This window comes from Lepisma saccharinum, chromosome 22 (genome assembly GCF_977018435.1).
Source record: "Lepisma saccharinum chromosome 22, izLepSacc3.1, whole genome shotgun sequence".
Lineage (NCBI taxonomy): Eukaryota > Metazoa > Arthropoda > Insecta > Zygentoma > Lepismatidae > Lepisma > Lepisma saccharinum.
In genome coordinates, this window is record NC_139250.1 from 19,622,932 (window position 1) to 19,639,128 (window position 16,197).

Genomic DNA, 16,197 nt, shown 5'->3' on the forward strand with positions numbered 1-16,197 from the left:
TAAATGACTTAGTGTGTAATTTGTTGCAGACACCATTTTCCAGATGGACGGATGAAGACAAAAAAGACGTTTTAAATGGGGGGGGGGGGGGGCACTGCCACTTACTATTTGTTTTCATTGCCTATAAATATACTTCTTCACCTGTTATTTTAGGCACGAGCCGCTACTGGTTGACAGTCCACAAACATCTCACTCAGCTGCCTCACGTTAGGCAACCTGTAAGTATAAAACTTAGAGGAGTTTCTGTTTTGTTACATTTACCTGCTTGTGATAATTATAACATTGATCAAATTACAAACAAATGTCTGATCAAGAGAGTGTGTGTGATCTCCCAAAACATTACATAAGAAAATGCGTTTACTTGCTTGTTACAACCGTAAATTGAAAGAAAAGTTCTACGATACAAGGATTATGGACAATCATTATATATCCATTGTAAGTCAATTGGTTTGTTACAAGCCAGAAGTGTCTGTATATACAAGAATTACTGTTTCATGAAGATCCACTAAGGAACACAAATTGTGAAAAAAGGGAGGCAAGGACAATAATTTTAATAACAATAACACAGTGTAAGATACAAATTAAATGCAATGGTTATTTAATTAGACTATGACGAACTAAATTGTCATGGGAAGCTTAAAAGCTAAAAACAAAGGTAACAATGAAGCACGATTTAACATTTTATTGAAACTGTAAAAAACACACAAACATTTCATAAGCAATATATACAGATTTACATTAAAAAGAAATCATTCATTTTCATCAGCTTTATCGCCAAGTCGTGAAAACTCTTCAGCTGCACCATCCATATCTGCAGGTGGAAGGACTGGCTTGCTTTCAGACACAATCATTGCCTTCTCTTCCTTTCCCTTGGATGGCTGAAGCAGAGTCGTCTGCAATTTCACAAGCTGCCCATCTAAGTCCTCCACTTTGGAACGGGTGAGTTCATTCAACTGTGAACAAAAAGTAAATATCCGTTATACACAGACTATACTTCAGTAAAATACATACAATTCAATTTTCTTCATATGGCATTTCATGTCAAAGTGCCCTTGATTCTCAGTTTTTAAAATTATATGCAATGCTGTAACTTTGTATCCTAACTTGTGAATAAACAATCTAAAATTGTTATTTGCATAAAATCCATGTATTATACATAATTAAGTTTGAAGGTATTTTACATATTGTTCGTTTCAGTGGCGTATACCGACCGAGTCCAAGATCTGGGCTATTTCACTATGTAACGTGGTCCTAGGCTATGAACAGAAATAAATTTACCAACTCCTAAGAAATCGGGTTGCCAACTCACAGGAAATCGGGTTGCCAACTCACAGGAAATCAGGTTGCCAACTCACAGGAAATCAGGTTGCCAACTCACAGGAAATCAGGTTGCCAACTCCAGAATCAGTATCATCATCTCACTGATATGAATAATATTATTTACAGTTTCTGATCGATTTCTTTCCTGTATTTTATTCTCTAGACTTCAGGCTTTGCAGATAGCCTAGCTAGCCTAGAATATATGCTCCTGGTTCGTTTATTTTAACTTTTTTGATTTCCTTATGTTTTTTATGGTGTCCCACCTGTGACACCAAAAAACAATTAATCTCATCTTTAACTGTTACATTTTCTCCTCAACTCCACTAGAATATTCAAAGGTCAATTACCTCCTCCCTTTATCTTAAATAATTTATTTCTCATCATTTGACAATTCACAGAAATTAAAATAAATTCCTTATTACGTAAAGATGCAATGTTTCGTCTGTCCTACCCGTGACACATTTTTTTTTACTTGTAGCTATAAATCTAGGAAAGTATTTTAAGGGTAGTTATGTTTAATGAACAGAGTTCGGTTTCATATTTCATTGTACAGAAACTAAGAAAAATGTTGCTCAACTATTGGTAGAATAGTTACTTTTATATAAAAAATGTAGTCTGCATGTCTCCCCATGACAATGGAATGCCCCTTATATATTTTAAGAAATTGTGTGTTTCCGAAAAATAAATAAATAATAAAGCATGAAACTTTTCTGATTTTATCTACACACTGCTCAAAATGATCATAAATTGGGCCCTTGGGAAGAATTTGAGGGTGGTATTGAAGTAAATATGGGGGAGGAGGAGAATTTGTGGATACATCACCATACTTAGTTACTTTCTTTAATAAGTAACCTTCCACACTTTTTTCATGTGGAAAACCTTATCTGAAGCTTCATAGAAGTTTGAGGTAGGCCCCCTTATTTGCGAGACAAGACTGTGTCACAACTCTTATCTCCATATTACCTCTAGTAAAGAGAGTTGTGACTAAACCGTGGGTATCGGGAAGAGAGAGGGGGGTAGAACTTGTCCGTCAACCCACTTGGAAATTGGCATCCTTCATATTGTTACAAAAATTCAAAAAGTTTGTTATTTGTATTAATAATAACAAAAATACAGTTAGTTATATTAGTTAGTATTTTAACATAATATCGAAGTAAGAAACATGTTAAATTGAAAAAGAAATAACGTAAAATACAGAACCCAGTTCATGTTCTACCATTTAAACAAAAAAAAAAAGTTTCACAGCTTTCAAAATTCAACAAATTAGTTTTATTGAACTAACCCTCTCCCACAAAAATTTTCTGCCATGGATCATGCAAATTATAATACCAAACGGACATTTTTATTTGAAATGAATATATATGATGAAAAATCTTACCCTTTTAAGATTTGTGCTGACAGATTTTGCTTTATTCTTCGCCTTCAGAGCCCGGGAACCAGCTAACTTGAACATAGGGTTGAGCTGCTTCTTTCTCTCGGTAGCTTTCCTAGGTTTTCCCATGATGTTTTGTGCCACACACTATTACTAGGACCACAAGGACCACAGCTAAAGAAGGAGAAAATGGGAACATTTATTTTATCTGTGCCCAAATGAAATAAATTTCAACTCTTTCCTTTTTTTCCATCTGGGCATTGATTGAAAAACAACCAGATGTCAGGCACACCTGCTACTGCCTTCCGACACGACCAATGTTGCCAGTACACTTCTTATTAAAAAACAACAACCACTTTTTATGAATATGTCATAATTAACCCCATTAATCGTATGTAATGCATAAAAAATATAAATTCGCTAAATACACACAGAGGTCATCGATACACATCATTTTTTTTAAAAAAAATAGATTTCACAGCTGTATTTTATTCATGTTTGTTTTTACTCGATACAAAAAACTTTTTACACCTTAGTAACATCTTCCGCATAATTAACGTTCATGTGGAGCATGATTTTCTTGTATAATGTTTACAAAATATCCACATAGACAAAGTTAATACTTAATGAAAGTTTCATGACTTTTCAGACAGCCTGTAGTATTCTTGCCAGCAATATACAAGGGTTGGATAAAAAGTAATGGCAACACTGCTGTCCCGTGAAAGGGGCGAGTCACAGCGCCACAACAGTTTCGTGGTTGATAAAGGAATGTCAGACGAGGAAGTATAGTGAGTGGGGTGCGATTGTATGTTATTCAGTCAAAAACAGCAGTGCTCTGAAGCAGAGGACGAGAGTGCAAGCGCCCTAACAATATGTTTAGGCAAGAAGAACAACGTCTCTTAGGCAGACGGTCAACGCAGCCTACTACTGCACCTTCTTGCAACACCACCTTCGTCTCGCATTAAGAAGGAAGCGACGGCATGTTCTGGCACGGTGTCCCATCATCCTGCTTGACAATGCAAAGTGTCACACTGCAAACACTGTGACGGCGCTCCTGCATAACTGGTAGTGGGAGGTACTGGAACATCCGCCGTATTCACCGGTATGAGATCGTGTGATTACAACCTTTTTGCCAAAATGAAGGAACCACTGGGCGGGAAGCACTACGACACGCGCGAAGCCATCATACGTGCTATAGGGCGGTCACTGCGGGACATCGACAGAGATGGACGCGCTGACGGTGTACGACGCCTTCCATACTTGTGGCAGTAGGTCGTAGAGATGGGGGGGATTACATTGAAGGAATGTAACACGTGCTCCTCTGCCAATACAGTCAAGTAGCAATTATACCAGTGTTGCCATTACTTTTTATCCAACCCTTGTAATAGAGAATGCAAGCTCAATTTTTCACGGTGAAATCCATTGCCCATTTTAAATATACTCGCATTACTCCATGCGATACTGAACGCAGTATAAATATGCCTTCATGAACAAGAGAAGATTCCCGTTTCAGAATTTAAAACAAACTTTTGGTAACATAAAATAATTTTGTACTTGAATTTTGCATTACAATTAATGTCATGTAATCCTAATGCAGTTTATTTAGATAGGCGAAGTCGCTTCCTTATGAAAATTGCTATAGCTGTCTCTCAAGTGTTAAGTCCATACTTAATTCCATATTTCAATTAAAATAACGAACATATAGTTACATATCGAACACCATGGGCGTCTGCACGATTTTTTCCATGGAGGTGCAGACAAGGTAAATGAGGCATATTTTCCCTCATAATAGTGATGTCCCCTCAAAAAATACTGCATCAGTCTGAAATTATCATGTTTCTTCAACGCCCTTATACAATTAACATAAATTACAGTAACTAAAATAAAATCATGTGCGAAATATATACTTTTTAGGTGGACATTCATTTTCCAGGACGTTTATGTCTAACACTTTTTGGTACACCAAACGGCAAAAGAAATATTAGACAAATTGTCTATCATTATTTTCAGTCTGTTTTCCACAGTGTGATGGTCATCAATTGAAATAAAAACGTCAATAAGCAGAGGACAATATCTGCTTCACATCAACAAAATTCCATATTTTAAAACAACACAGGAAGTAGAATACAAAAGGATGAACGTAGTGATGGACAATTTAACTACTATTATCTTTGCCGTTGACTGTACATATAAACCCGTTTACTGGTGGAGAAACGGGACTCGCATTCCAAGACTAGAAACCAGAAATTTCGGTAGCTTGACTTAAAAAAGTTCGTAATGTTATTTTTGATAATATTTTCCAATTGCAAATTTAAAAAAAAACTTTCATCATAAGGTAAAAACTCTTAAATGGCCGCATTCATTAATACGTATTGTTGGTGAACGACAATAGCAGGAGGATGCCAAAGTGACATTTTGCCGACGTACAATAGAAGGACCCCCCCCCGAAAAAAACTTCGAATGGAAAATATCCCACCGGCAACAAATCCTGCCATGCCAAAGAGAAAGCTACCACAACGTCGCTTCATGAAAGGGAAAGATCTGAAAACCGCACGGGTACTTTAAAATCACAGCAGTCCTTTTCGAAGTTAAGGGATTAGGTGAATTATGGCGCCACAGAAGAGAGAAGGCCGACCAACAAATAATGGTTGGCGTCGGCCCTTCTTTAAAATGTCCCCAGGGGGAAAAAAGAGCCACCTCCACCTGATCCTATTCATTTACACTGGACGGGAAAATTCTCTATTCAATAGCAAAGGAAGGCTAAAGTTCATGTCCCCAACGGTGAATGAATATAAAATACACAAGGTATTATCACATTATATCCACCTTCTATCTGGGCGAAAATTCAATACACTCAAGTGTATTCAACAAAACGGTGCATTGTGGGAAATCTAATGTAAAAGTGTGTGCGGTAGACCGGGTTCAGTTTACCGGAACGATTCTTCTTTATATCGGGAGAGTTCTTATTGTTATTTTATAATACTGTACGCCCTCTGCTTCAGTAATAGCAACAAATTACAAAAAATGCTATAATCTATGTACGAATATTTTTAAAAATGTTATTGATTGATTGATTTGGTGTTTTAAGTCCACTTTATGCACAGTAAGGCTAATCGGGACTGGACCTATAGTTTCAAGTGCGATCCGAACCACTATGTACCTCCGCCGGGTTCGAACCCGGGACCCCTTGATTACAAGGCAATGACGCTACCACTGCGCCATCGAGGAGGCCCTTAAAAAACGTTATAATAGAAATAACTTAATTGATTGATTGATTGATTTAGTTTATTTTACTTCGCGTTTTGTGCCTCTTGGCTAATTTGCGAAGATGGGGATGAATGATGAAATGATGAAATTGATGAATGGACATTTACAAACAACCAAACCCGACCGGGATAACTTAAGTATAACATAGTAAATGACACACGTGAATATAAGCATTAGGCACTAAAACAAAGGTTGACACTAATGTACGCTCCTAAACATAAAGTAGCACACTTTATTGAACAGGAGTGTACCGTGCCCCGGAGGCGGCGATGACAAAGCAAAATAATAAAAATTTTGCTTTTTGAAATATTTTAGAGAAGTAAAAAATAAGTCAGAATACTCGCATATTTGAGCGAAATTAGTCACACGACGCCATGAAACAGGTAGGTCTGCGAATCCAAGGTTCTTCTACCGCTTTTCCCAGCTCTTGAAGGTCTGGTCATAAGATACCCTTTTTTCAGCCCCCTTGTTTACAAACACGGCAGGATTTCTGTGACGTCATCAAGATGAAACTTCTCAGACAGGCCTAAAGCATGCAACGCTCTTGTTTTTAAGAGCAAAACACATTGAAGAGCATCGCAACGCAACTTACACAGAATACATGAAAGTAATGGTACATAGAAAAAAAATATAAGCAAAAGCATAAATTTCCCCACGGTTAGTGCTAGAAAGAACTGAAAAAAGCAGTTCTGTATCCATTGTATTTCCTTCATAGTATTTCTCCTTTTCAATTTTTTTCTTAGATCCTGCGGTTCAAATATCGATTTCGGAAAATAATGTTCTTGCTTTACACAACACGAAGTACTTCATGTTGATTTGTGTATGCTTAGGGAGGCATCCCCGATGGCACAATGACAAGGGCCCTCGGGTTCGATACCCGGTGGAGGCACATAGTGGTTCGGATCCCACTTTAAACTGTAGGTCCAGTCCCGATTAGCCTTACTGTGCATAAAGTGGACTTAAAACACCAACTCAAACAACTCAAAACTATGCTTAGGAATGACAAGACTGATCAAGAATTTTGTTCTTGAGGTGACAGACATACTTAGATCCTTTTCCCTAATTATACTTTCACACCAGGGATGGTCAAAAACATCAGGGTTCCGGAAAGTTAAAATCTGGATTCGGAAATTTTACTACCCGCATTTCGGAGAGAGGTGTTTAACAATTTTTCCATTTTTCGGGTAGAATTTAAGAAAGTTTATTCTAGGATCATATACTCCGTAGAAAAAAAATAATTTGGCAATCTCAACTTCACACGTCTGTACGAACACTGTTATCACTATCAATGTAGGAATCAACCCCCCCCCCCCCCCCAGCTACACGTTTGAAAGATTGACCCTGACTTTTGGCAAGTCTTGCGATGACTACGTAAAAATATCCCGCTTCGCCACTGCCGTGCAGTTTCAAGGAATTGAATATATATCACGTCACCCTCTCCTGGGATATTATGAAAGGAGTTTCGTCTGCTCCTAGCGCCACAAACGGAATCACGTCGAACTACATGTAATCGCAACTGCAAGTGTTGCCATATCCACACACAAATCTCTAACCTATACAGTTATAGCACTTCTGTTCACTTGTTGTATTATTTCGTTCGACATACTAGGGCGCCATTATAATCCCCCAACAAGTAATGTCAAGCTGTGAAATCACGTAATCTAAAAGAGAGAGACAAACAAACAAATGGCAGTTTTTGGATGTACGTTGAAAGCATAAAATGTCAACCTATCCTCTATGTAGTACACCCAAGGGCAAAATAAATAGTACGCAAATTGTCCATCATTTTTAGTCTGTTTTCCACAGTGTGATGGTCATCAATTGAAATAAAAACGAAAATAAGCAGAGGACAATATCTGCTTCACATCAACAAAATTCCATATTTTAAAACAACACAGGAGTAGAATACAAAAGACAAAGTAGTGATGGACAATTTACCTACTATCAGGGGCGCCGACTTGTCAAAATTATTGGGGGGGGGGCTCTGATCACTGAAATAAATGAACGAATGACTCACTCCCTCCCTTTTTAAAAATAAAAATTACGTCTTCGTATAGCAGTTTTTAAGCAGTGCCTCGGTAGCCGAGCGTGTTGGGTGGTCGGCTCAACTCGCTTTGATCCGGAGGTGTCGGGTTCGAGTCCCGGCGAGGGCATGTGTGTTTTAATGTCCGCAACAGACTTGTAAAGAAAGGACATGTGACGGGTGCAAAGAACCTTAGTATTGACGTACCCATAAAAATAGCGAATATTTACAATATTTAACAGTTTTATTTAATTTTTTTACATAAATGCTAACACAAATCGCAGGCAAATAGTTTTACTTTTTTGTTCTTGCTACAATATTTTACTTTTTAAATTTAATTTTGCAATAATAAATAGACACATAGCACGCCGTGCTTTAGCAATAATGCATTTGATCATAGCCGTTCCCGCTTTCTCAATACAGACTTTTCATAATCTTTCCTTGCGTACTTTACTGCAAGCCAGTGTTAAATAAACTCAAAGACTTTAGAATTATCTTCCCCTTATTCATTGGACTCGAGAAAGAGATTTCGAGGATAACTAAATATCGTACATATCATTGCCTGAAAGTCGTGTTTACGACCTCAAATTGTTCAGAATTAAGTAAACAACATACTGGTATAATTGTCATATCATCTCGTTATTTTGAAACTCTTTTTAGTAAAAATGTTAACAATACTCATAATTCTATACTTAGTATATAGTAATAAGTCATGTGTTTTGCTGTCTCCGTTCATAGCCCCCCCCCCAAAGTTGATGGTTTAGCGGTCTCAGCCCCCCCCCAATATTTGATGGTCTAGAACATTTCAAATGTGTATTTAAAGTTAAGTTCATGTTGCAATTCAGAGTAAACTTTAAAAGAGAAGCAACATAATACATTAGATCCTCTTAAGCAAAATTATTTGAGGGGCTCTGCCCCCACATAATTAACATTTGGGGGGGGGGGCTCGAGACCCCCAAGCCCCTTGGAGTCGGCGCCTATGCCTACTATTATCTTTGCCGTTGACTGTACACTCATCTCACTTAGTACTCCGGCAGTTTGTTTCTTTATACAGCATATTTGCAGAAGATACAATTCAACATACAAATGTATCAATATACGCTGTATAAAACACAACTTATCACTAACTTCGTTGACTGCATGGCCGTAGACAGGAAAAATTTTCGGGGGAGGGGGTTCACTCAATCAGTGGCGGCTGGCAGCTAGTATGATGGGTAGCGCTAATGTGATCAAGAAATTGAAAAATTTTCGCTAATTTTTTTAGTGTCATAGAAATCTAATGAAAGAGGTAATTTTAATGGAACTTTGTTTACTAAAATTGCAGACAAACATTTAGAATTCCTAAGATTGGTTTATTTTACTTCGCATTTGTAATACTTTTGGCTAATCACGAAGATAAGGATGAGTGAACACTCACAATGAGCACCGATGCCCAGGCCGGGATTCGAAACCGTGATCCACGGCGTCGTAGCATGTTGTTCCCGGAGGTCGGCCAGAATTTCTATCAAATTTCGACGCCTGTTACCTTTACCACTTTAGAAAAAAAATAAAAATAGAATTGATGTTTAAATCTGGCGTGGGACAGAAAAGTTGTTTAACTTTTAATTTAATATCGTATAGTAATTGGAAAACTGTATGTAATAATGCTCTAAACTGACTCATCTTCACTGACTACCCTTCCTTTCGCACACTATCTGACACTTTTACTTCACTAAAAAGAAAAACACTGAACAATTAGACACACTGAGTCGAACACGGTATTCTTGCCTTGCCTTGTTTATAATTTGCAACCCCAGCACGGCAGACGGTACATCAACAATCGGTGTTACTAACAACTGAAATATGATTATCTGCTAAATGAACTGTGGATCTACAATTTTTAAAATTCAATGCAAGAAATTGAATTATATCTTCAAGGGAAGTTCTTATACCGATAGATTTTCCGTGAGATTGTTTACAAATATTAAAGTAAAAAATCCCCTGGTGATGCGAATTCCCTTTGATATTTAGACAATTATTTTTTACAGAAAATGTCTGCAATATTGTCAACGTCAGTTGCAGCACGTAAATGTCTGTGTGCGTCAGAGCACGGGGAAGAAATCGATAGCAAAAAAAGTCTGGATGGCTCTTTAGACGCATCTATCTGAATGGTTATATAAATTTGGGGAAGATATTACGTTCGTTCTTGCAAAGTAAGCAGGAAAGTATCTTTCTCGCGAATTACTTCCCCAACGAGTATTATCGTACAAATCGGTCAGGAGTAGTCGCTTCTCTATGAAGTTTGCAACTATGTCAACACAATGTGAAAGCTCACGCGTCGTGCCAGCCGAAAATGGGCACGGCTGGTTCTCTTATGGCTACCACCTCTTTTCCCGTTTCCTGCGGAGACTTTTTCATGCCTCTGCGCAAAGGCCACACTATTCTGGCCCAGAGCAAGCGAGAGAACAGCTGGGGATGCGGCGCAGGAATTGAGGCGGCCGTAAGCTCGAACGGTTGTAAGATTCGAATCTCCTTGTTCGTAAATGTATTAATTTAGCTTTATTATGGCGAAGCAAGTGCTTTTCTTCTTCTGAGGGTAGAGCCGTGGAACGGCGGCTCTCCCCTTAGAGCCGCCGCTGCTCATAATTGTTCCCATGGATGTCACAAGAAATTTGAATAACAGAAGTAATAACAATAATAATTATTAAATAATAATTATCAAAATTTTATAATTAACTTATTCCAAACGTATTATTATTATTGCTGTCCTTATACCGTTGAGGAGACTTTTCTACTCGATCCATCAGAAGTGTGAATATGCAGCACAAATGTTTTTATTATTATTATTACGTTTCATGCAGTGTGTACTGAAATGCACAGTTACATTTTGTTATTAAATTTTAGATACCTTCAGGAAAAAGCTTTAAAAGTAAGGGAGAAATTTTAGTCATAAAGTTTATGTTATTTGACCATTCACATACAACTTAATATTTGGAATTTTGAAAACTGTGGAAACCAGTTATTCTTTGGATTAAATGGTAAAACACAACCTGGTGCCTCTATTGTAACCTCAATTTTTCGATCTAACGTCGTTTTCCTTTGGTTATTCTGTTCGAATACTAACTGGACTTTATTTCCATTATTAACAATAAAACTAACAAACGTTCTGCTATTTTGTAACTTGCAATAAACGCTGGCAATTAGGGGGGAAGGGGGTTCTATGGACCAGTCGATCCCACTTTCCGACGCTCATATTGTTGCTATACTTAGCAAACAGCTTTACATAGAACCACTATACAAGTATGTGTTTTATGGGACCGCATATAGATTAAATGTATATACTATATCGACCACTGGGTGAAGTGTAGTGAACGTAAAGCGCTATCAAGCTGGATATCCTAGGTTTGAACTCTTAACAAGGGGGATTGAAACCCGTACCTAACAAGGAATTAAAAAGTTGGAACTGGAATTTTGGTAAAAAATAAAACATTCAAATGCTGAGCAAGGCCAATTTATTGTATAAAAAAATATACACTAAAACGTAACGTTTCCACCCTCTAACAGGGTGTTCTTCAGACAAAGATTCACAATGAATTAAAAAAGATCAATTTATTGTAAATCTTTGGCTGAACGTTACGTGGAAACGTCACGTTTCTAGTGTATATTTTTTATATTAATACAATAAATTTATACAAATTGGTCAGCATTTGAATGTTTTATTAACATGGAAACAAGGCTTAACAGTGCTACCATTGGAAATTTTGAGACAATCACAAGGAAATTTTCAGTCTGATCCAGGAACAGCACTGGAAATAGGACAGCAGAAGTGAAGATGAAGGGGTCGCAGGCAGGCAGGTATCCAGAGGGGGGCTCGAGCCCCTCCGAAATTTTTCGATTTACACTAGATAAAATGAGGTTTTTGGCTTGTGTGTGTGAAATAAAATAGTGTGATTATAATTTGGAGAGAGATAATTATCGAGGAAAGGCGGAGAATGTTCTAGAACCGTGAGGGATAACTCTGTTATTGATAATATTGAATGTGAACTTCTCTTCCTCTTTCGGTGTTGTCGCAACGAACTTGAGCATTATTTCAAGATTTGTCAGCATTTGGAAGTTGCACACCAAAGCACTGCTGAAGGTAGCGCCATGAGTCGGGTGATTAGTTGCATTACTAATTCTCTGAAAAGCTCGAGAGGGAACGTTCTTGAATATGAGGTGGAGTCCAACTACTGGCAGTATTAACAAAACATTTTATGTGCGGAACATTCCAGAATATAATAGGGATATATATACACGCGGATTCAATTTCACAGTTGGTCTGTACAACAGAATGATTTAATAAGACTTCAGGAGTAATGGTGACAGTCGATTAGTGATCAGTCAGTGTCCATTGACAGTTTTATAAGATGTAGAGATTCGGGGGGGGGGGGGGAGGACTAGTGACACATTTTGCTGGGAAGTGCTGACGTCTACCACTAGTACAAGTTCGGGTTCGGGTTCAAAGCTGAAGATATTGCCGACAGTGTAGTGCTAGTTTCGGATCATGAGCTGAAGAGATCGAAGGTCTCTAAATTAAATATTTCAGCAGTAATGGACATTGGAGCATCATTTTTTAAAAAAAGGAATAAGCTGCACAGATCGACTGAAAACCTAAGTTTTGAGTGACGATTTATTAGTGACCGGACCAAGTTTCGTGTATGCTGTCCGAGAGTTTCGTGGGTTAAAAAAGGACTTTTAAGTCAACTGTTTTGGAAAAACACTAAATACCACAAAGGGGCAGCCATGAAGGCCGAAAATTTTATGAATGTCGAGAAGAGAAAGCAAGATGTTGTATATGCGGAAATTTTAGCGGAAAAAGCAAGCTCGACCATGACTCCAAAACCAGGGTCTCTCCCGTGCCATTCTTTGTTTTACCAAGTCACCCTTGGCTTCGCTTGATCTTTTGCTCTCGCCGTAGAGCAATGGCATGCTATGTCTGGTGGAGCCTGCATTTTTCGCTAAAATTTCTGCATAGCACATCTCATGTGTATGCCAAACAGTAAGATGTTGCCTGTTTAATTAACAAGCACAGAAAAAGGAGATTCCCACCGGTTGACAAGATATTTTTCTTCTGTAGTAAACACGAGCTGCCGTTTCAAGGTGATAATGAGATTGACCCACCAGGTTTCACACCGAAGCTACAAGCTATACGTGTCGCTTGAGGATTTCACAAATCGAACACAGGCTTGTGCAGCCTGTCGTGCCGCTACGGTGTGAAAAGTTTCTGTTGATTGGGTCACTCATTGCAAACGACGTGCGTGTGCCTTCGGTCTGAATTCTTCCTAAATCTTGAAGATCCAAGTTACAAGGATGGAAAATTAGGAGTTCTATTAAGGTTACGTTTCGAAGGCAGGCGACAACACCAAAAAGGATCATATCCAAACCTGGAATCGAATGGATTGTCCATCGCATAACGGCTTCGTGAAATGGACACACATACACATACTGAGATCGTTTTGGCACAAACACAACGTTCGTACATTGCAACAGAGGAGTCGAGTGATGAAATATGTTCAGATATTACGTTCTGGAGAGAGAAAAAAGCAGCAGCTTAAACAGTGGCAGATTTAGGAGACAGTTGCTCTCCATTTTTGGCCCTGCACTATGACTTTTTAATGCTAACCTTTGTCTACCAAGAGAAAGTAAACTTTTCATGTCCCCTCCCCCCCAACCTTTTTGGAACTCAATCGCCACCATCGACCTTAAACCTTGCGAGGTTCTATCTATAACCCTGTAAAAAAAATATATATATATATGTTTAGCCCCCCCCCCCCCCCGAAAAGAATTTCTGGATACGTGCCTGGTCGCAGGTGAGCTGTTAGAATTAAACTCGTTTCGCTGAAATTTCAGAATTCAAAATGTTTGAAAATTCTAGCTCGATCATTTCAGCATTGTATCCCTGTTGTGTTTTTGTGAAACTGCGAATCAAGTTTTGAAAATGTGTTACAAATTTTGGTTTCTGAACTTCCATTAATCCAACATGACAGAAGTTTCGGGGGGGTTAAACCCTAACCCCCCTCTAAATACGGACATGGTTGACTGTACACCCAACTGGAAAAGAAATACGAGATAGGCGAATTGTCCATCAGATTTTCATTCAGTGTTTGCCACAATCATGGATTCAAATAAAATCATCAATAAGCAGATGGCAACATCTGCTTCACATCAACAGAATTACACATTTTAAACCAACATAGGAAGTAGAAAAAAAAAATGGAATCACTGATGGACAATTTGCAGTTCTCTGTACTGCCAATAAATTTAATAGTACTATGTAATTTATACAGCACACTTTTGATACGATCGTATTAATGTGTAGCAAAATTTACAATGAAATTACTTGCAAAATAATTACTTTGCAGACCAAATATTGCAATTAGATTAACATTGCTGTATCAATATCTGTGAAGTTCCATGAAAAGCTCATTAAACTGACTTTTTGGGCAAGAATTACAAAAAATAACAAGTATTGTGATGTAGATTTCCTCCCCTTTTACAAACATCTTCTCGCACAAATTGAACAATATATTACTATTTTTGTCAACAAGAACAAATACTTAAGAACTTCAAGGCAAGTACTTCTGATGACTAATTTGTTTTGCCTTATAAGCGTGTATTTGTGTACCTATGGGATAATGGTCTGGATTCCAATTTTAAAACTGTATGCGCAATTCTGATTAGCCTATTTCAACTTCAAACTTTCATATGCCTGTGCATCTATGTGAAACTCAAGTGTTGATGTCATAAAACATGAGAAAAATGTTAATAACCTACAAGTTGTTTTAGAATTAAAAATTTGGCTCCGGTACCCCTTTCTACACCCTCGATTTCAGGCACATTTCAAATATTTTCGTGAAAATATTTAGTTCCTCATAACAAACAGTGTTTGCAAATAGCGCGGAAGTTATTTCTTTAGATCTACGTGCTACGAAACTTACGTTTTTTATAAAATTAAAATTCCTTGCCTAACGTCAAAAAGATTTTTCAGAACTTCTATGATGGCGGATGATGGATTCATGTCACAGGCGGACGTGTGATTTTTTTCTTTTTCTTCTTATGATTGACTTCTGCAATGGGTACATTTGCGATTGCGATATGTTATTTGTGTGATATATTGGCGGATTGGACATTTCAGACATTGGATTTCATTTATGCGACTTCAGAAATTGGAATTTCTTTTTGGCAACTGCAGGCCGTAAAGGGGAGGGTTGTTTTTCTAAATGACTTGTGGGATGGGATAATTTGCGAATTCTTATTTTTATGATGGGAAGGGAATGGATGGTGGTATTCTGTGAAAAAGAACAACAAGGACTTTCAACATAGGAGTACAGCCAAGGTAACTTAATATATAAGGTAGCGCCATCCGAAAATTGCCGATCATGCACGAGCGCGTGACGTCTTATGGGAGGATCGGTTATGCTCGGGGCCCCTTCGGTTATGTTCGTTCGGGGCTTGGCCGAAGCAAACGGCCGCTATAATTTCTATGCGAGGTTCAGAGAGGGAAAGTGTTTTATTACTTTGAGGGGGAATTATTAATTATCGAAACTTCGGGATGGTATTGAGGCATTCCTTTAATGATTAGTAACATGACTGATTGATTGAGTTGGTGTTTCAACAAGTCCACTTTATGCACAGAAAGGCTAATCGGGACTGGATCTACAGTTTAAAGTGAGATCCGAACCACTTGTGCCTCCACCGGGTATCGAACCCGGGACCCCTCGATTACAAGGCAATGACGCTACCATTGCGCCATCGGGGAGGCACTAGTAGTAACATAATTGAAAACTCACAAACGTATTGTGAAAATCCATACTTTTCAAACTTTCTGATCGATGTGTTACAAAGATAGTTGCCCATGTTCTCATTTACCATGTCTTCATTCTATAATCATAGTATACTATAATTTTAACATGCTAAAATAGAATTGCATGAATGAAAGAGTTAAAACGGAAATGATCGTTTCATAGATTTATTTTGTTTATTTGTTTCACTCCGCTTTTCTGCCACTTTGGGCTAATCGCGAAGACAAGATAGTAAAATGTCAAGTAATTGCCTTCTAACGACAGTAAAGGAAATTACACTTCTTGAATAAAATGTATATTCCGGTTTTATAACATTATGTACACGATATTGAGCATTGTATGAAATAAATATAATGCCCATTAATGAAGTTTTACTACTTCGTTCAATTTAATAT

General features: G+C 37.9%; 1 protein-coding gene across 1 annotated transcript in view; it reads right to left on the reverse strand.

Annotated features, from left to right (window-relative positions):
- Positions 1 to 662: 662 nt before the first annotated feature.
- The window catches only part of LOC146004960 (tRNA (guanine(37)-N(1))-methyltransferase), a 33,371-nt gene continuing 17,836 nt past the window's right edge, over positions 663 to 16,197 (reverse strand). The window contains exons 2-3 of the mRNA XM_083144034.1: positions 2,699 to 2,866; positions 663 to 953 (exon numbers count right to left, since the gene is read on the reverse strand). Coding sequence (XP_083000160.1) covers positions 750 to 953; positions 2,699 to 2,821 — 327 coding nt within the window. The 5' untranslated portion in view covers positions 2,822 to 2,866 and the 3' untranslated portion in view covers positions 663 to 749. The remainder of the gene's footprint in view (positions 954 to 2,698; positions 2,867 to 16,197) is intronic.